General features: G+C 36.3%; 1 protein-coding gene across 1 annotated transcript; it reads left to right on the top strand.

Moving 5' to 3' along the window:
• Positions 1 to 759: 759 nt before the first annotated feature.
• On the top strand, positions 760 to 3,393 carry LOC107931759 (laccase-12). Its single transcript, XM_016863689.2, has 4 exons — positions 760 to 904; positions 1,009 to 1,160; positions 1,561 to 1,934; positions 2,020 to 3,393. The coding sequence occupies exons 1-4, from the start codon at positions 815 to 817 to the stop codon at positions 3,111 to 3,113; spliced, it is 1,710 nt and encodes a 569-aa protein (XP_016719178.2). The 5' UTR covers positions 760 to 814; the 3' UTR covers positions 3,114 to 3,393.
• Positions 3,394 to 4,523: the final 1,130 nt, after the last annotated feature.

Here is a 4,523-nt window from a genome sequence, read left to right on the forward strand (position 1 = left end):
ATTTGATACGTTTAGGGTTTGCTGTACAGGTGCTCATGGCCGCCCGGCCCGATGGCCCGCCTAAAATATGAGATGATTCGGGTAAAATATATAGGCTCGAAATATGAGTTTGGTAAAAAAAAGAGGCCTGTTTAGAAAACGGGCCAGGTCTCAGGCACCATTTTTTTGGCCTGGGCTCGGCCTGGCCCGAATATAATAAATATGTATTTTTATTTTTTAATTTTAAAATATTTTTAAAATAATTTTTTATTTTTTATTTTAAAATAAAATTTTGGTGTTTATTAAAAAATAGGCCGGGTTGGGCCGGGCTCGGGCTTAGAAATTTATTCTCGGGCCGGACTTGGACAAAATTTTAGGCCCATATTTTAGGCCGTGCCGGGCTTGGGCCTAGGATGTGGGCCAAAATTTTTTAGACCTGACCCAAACCCGGCCCGGCCCGACCCATGAGCACTTGCCCTACAAAATCAGATAATAATGATGAAGTTTGCTGAAAAATCAACCCTCTCCCACATGTAAAATAATCCTTATAAAACAAGCAAAGCATTGAAAAACAAAAGAAGAATTTAAAAAAAGGTAGTCACATTTAATAGATTAGTGGGTGCAACAACTCCTACTATACAAGGTTGAACTAAATTTTGCCTTGAAATTTTTTTTTCACCCTTTGGTTGAAAAAAAAAACCTAACACCCTCCAACCTCAAACAACTATTGGCTTTTAATCTTCCTATAAAAACCCCATCTTATATCTCTCTCATTCACTCGCAATTTTCTTTAATTTTCCATTCAAAAAATAACCCCAAGCTTTTTTTAAAAGCTATGGAGTCTTTTAAAACCATTCTTTTCTTTCTTATTTGTTCTACAATGTTGTGTTGGGTTACCGGTGAAGTTCAGAGGCATCAATTTGTTGTACGTTGTCTTTTTTTGTGTGTTTTGTTTGTTTCATTGATTGTTGTTTTGCTTTTTTGGAGGAAAAATGTGACACTTTGGTTATATGTATATGAATGGAACAGATTCAAGCAACACCAGTGAAGAGGCTGTGCAACACTCATATGGCTATCACTGTGAATGGTATGCTTCCTGGTCCTACTTTGGAGGTCAAAAATGGTGATACCCTTGAAATTGAAGTTGTCAACAAGGCCAGATATAATGCCACCATTCACTGGTATTTTAATAATTAACTTATATATGTTGACGGGTTAAAATTTTAACTTTCGCATGATAGATAAAAAATATATTAATTCATGCATGCATGCATAATATAAAACGTACATGTACTAAAAAACTAGACAAATTGGGTCCCGTATATTAAATTAAAAAGTAAATTGATCTTTTCTATTAAAAAATTTCATGCATTTCTATACAAGAACTAGTTTTTAGCAATAGAATGGATGGAATTTTTTAACGGAAAGAACAGTTTGCTTTTTAATCTAGTACATATACTAATTTGTCTATTTTTTTAGGAGAGAAGACAATGTATAATCTAACTCCTAGTACAAGAGTCTCTATGCTACTTTTATTGATGTTTAACATATTGTTCCTCGTGTTTATACATCATTAAACAGGCATGGTGTTCGGCAAATGAGGACCGGATGGGCAGATGGACCGGAATTCGTGACGCAGTGTCCGATTAGACCGGGAGGAAGTTACACTTATAGGTTTACAATTGAAGGACAAGAAGGAACATTATGGTGGCATGCTCATAGTTCATGGCTTAGAGCTACTGTTTATGGAGCTCTCATTATTCGTCCGAGGGAAGGCGAATCGTACCCTTTCCCTAAGCCGAAGCGCGAAACGGCAATCGTACTCGGTGAATGGTGGGATGCAAACCCCATTGATGTTGTGAGGCAAGCAACAATGACAGGGGCAGCTCCTAATAACTCTGATGCGTATACAATCAATGGTCAACCTGGTGATCTCTACAAATGCTCTTCCAAAGGTTTGCTATTAATTCGATTCGAATCTTCGGGTTTAATATTATATTGCACGACATTTACATCCTCAACCTTTTCTTTCTTTTTCAGATACTACGATTGTTCCCATCGACGTCGGTGAGACCAACCTCCTTAGAGTCATCAATGCTGCGCTCAACCAACCGCTTTTCTTCACCGTGGCCAACCATAAGTTGACGGTCGTTGGTGCGGATGCTTCCTACCTCAAGCCCTTCACAACATCGGTCATCATGTTAGGCCCTGGCCAAACGACTGATGTTCTAATCCAAGGCAACCAACTACCGGCTCGATACTACATGGCGGCTCGTGCCTATCAAAGCGCCCAAAATGCACCTTTCGACAATACTACCACCACTGCCATCCTCGAATACAAATCCGCGCCCTGCCCTGCGAAGAAAGGCATCAATGGACCCAAACCAATCATGCCATCCCTACCTGCCTACAATGATACTAACACTGTCACGGCTTTCAGCCAAAGCTTTAGAAGTCCCCGAAAAGTTGAAGTCCCAACCGAAATCGACGAAAGTCTCTTCTTCACAGTCGGTCTAGGACTCAACAACTGCCCACCGAATTTCCCTTCGAGTCGATGCCAAGGACCGAACGGTACACGTTTCACTGCTAGCATGAATAATGTATCCTTCGTATTGCCACAAAGCATCTCTTTATTACAAGCTCACCAACACGGGATTCCCGGAGTGTTCACCACCGATTTCCCCGGAACCCCACCATTGAAATTCGATTACACGGGCAACGTAAGCCAATCACTTTACCAACCGGTACCCGGAACCAAACTTTACAAACTCAAGTACGGTTCAAAAGTACAAATCGTGTTACAAGACACAAGCATTGTCACACCCGAAAACCACCCAATCCACCTTCATGGTTACGATTTCTACATCGTTGCCGAAGGTTTCGGAAACTTCGATCCTAAAACTGATACATCGAAATTCAACCTCGTCGATCCACCACAACGAAACACAGTTGGAGTACCTGTTAATGGATGGGCAGCGATTAGATTTGTTGCTGATAATCCAGGTGTATGGATAATGCATTGTCATTTGGATGTTCATATCACATGGGGTTTAGCCATGGCATTTGTGGTCGAAAACGGGCTCGGAGAATTACAGTCTTTGCAAGCACCGCCACCGGATTTGCCTATATGTTAAAGATTCAATCACCACCAACACACAACAATAAACCAAAATTCATGAAAGCAAAATAAGAAGGGTTGAATACATAATTAACCTTTTGTTATATCATTATTATTATTTTTTTCCTTGTCATTTTCTTAGCATAAAAAATTCAGGGGAGGTTTAGTTCATTGCTCACTTTCTGTATTTTCCTTTTGATAGATATAAAGTGGACCAGCCGCCATATTCGTTTGATTCTTAGTTGTATTCTTTTCTTTAAAGATAATATTAATGATAAAATTTAAGGGTCTTTTTGTTAATGATATCTTGTTTATTGCTTTTGCTTAAAATATGCTTCAAGTTTTACGGATGTAAAAACTATGCAAACGTGAATGACGAGTGGTTATTAAACAGATTCCAAGAGAAGTGAATTTTGCACCTCATATTCTGGCGGGATTAATAAAAGAGTTTTCTATTGGTCCCAAGTCTTTCATGTTGCTCCTGCTAAAGTTGGCACAGATTCGATAAGATAATCAGTCATTTCTGTCTAATTCTAATACTGTCTATGTTAATTTGTAATTGATTCCCTCCAATTTTTTACTATAAAAAAAATATGCGTATACTTTGTAAAGTATACATTTGCAATTCAGTTTTTCTTTTTTTAATTTTTTACTTTTATTTAAAGCTGTACTTAGAGATGAAGAGATGAAGCCTTGCCCCACTCGTCAAATCGAAAAATTTAATTAATAGTCTCCCTCATGTATTAAATTTTCATTTTAAGCCTTTTAGTCATTCAAATAAATGAAAAAAAAAATCTTAGCCTTTCTAAAAATTAAATAATATAATTTAATCATATTTAGAATAATTATTTTTATCTTCGACCCCTAAATATTTTAAAATTTTATCTCAACCCCCCTTGACAAAGCTTTTGGTTTTGTCCTTGACTATACTATCCTGGATTTAACATGAGAATTTTAACAGTGTTAACTATTGTATTTGTATTTTCAAATCTAAAAAAATAAAAGAACTATATTCTTTAAAATAAAAAGTAAAGAAACTAAATTGCAAATGTACGGAAAGTTTAAGGACTTGAAGTGTATTTTAACTTGTTATGTTTTTTCCAAAGTTGTTAGAACTACATGAACGAAGATAAAATGAAAGAAAATTGCAATTAGGATTAGTCAATTTGGGTATAACAACATTGACATAAATAAAGAAAATAAAGAAATCTGATTTTGGATGCTACAAGATTGAAGAAATTTAGGTAAGAAAATAATCATTCTTTATCAAAGTAACTATTATTGTTACAAGCTTTAATTACTATAACCAGATTTTTTAAGATTCGATTTGGTACCTAAAGTTTATTTTGGTCCAATTAAGTACTTTAATTTGGCTTTTTGGTACCTAAACTTTTTTTTTGTCAAATTAAGTACTAGAATTTGACCT

This window comes from Gossypium hirsutum, chromosome D10 (genome assembly GCF_007990345.1).
Source record: "Gossypium hirsutum isolate 1008001.06 chromosome D10, Gossypium_hirsutum_v2.1, whole genome shotgun sequence".
NCBI classification, from domain to species: Eukaryota; Viridiplantae; Streptophyta; class Magnoliopsida; order Malvales; family Malvaceae; genus Gossypium; species Gossypium hirsutum.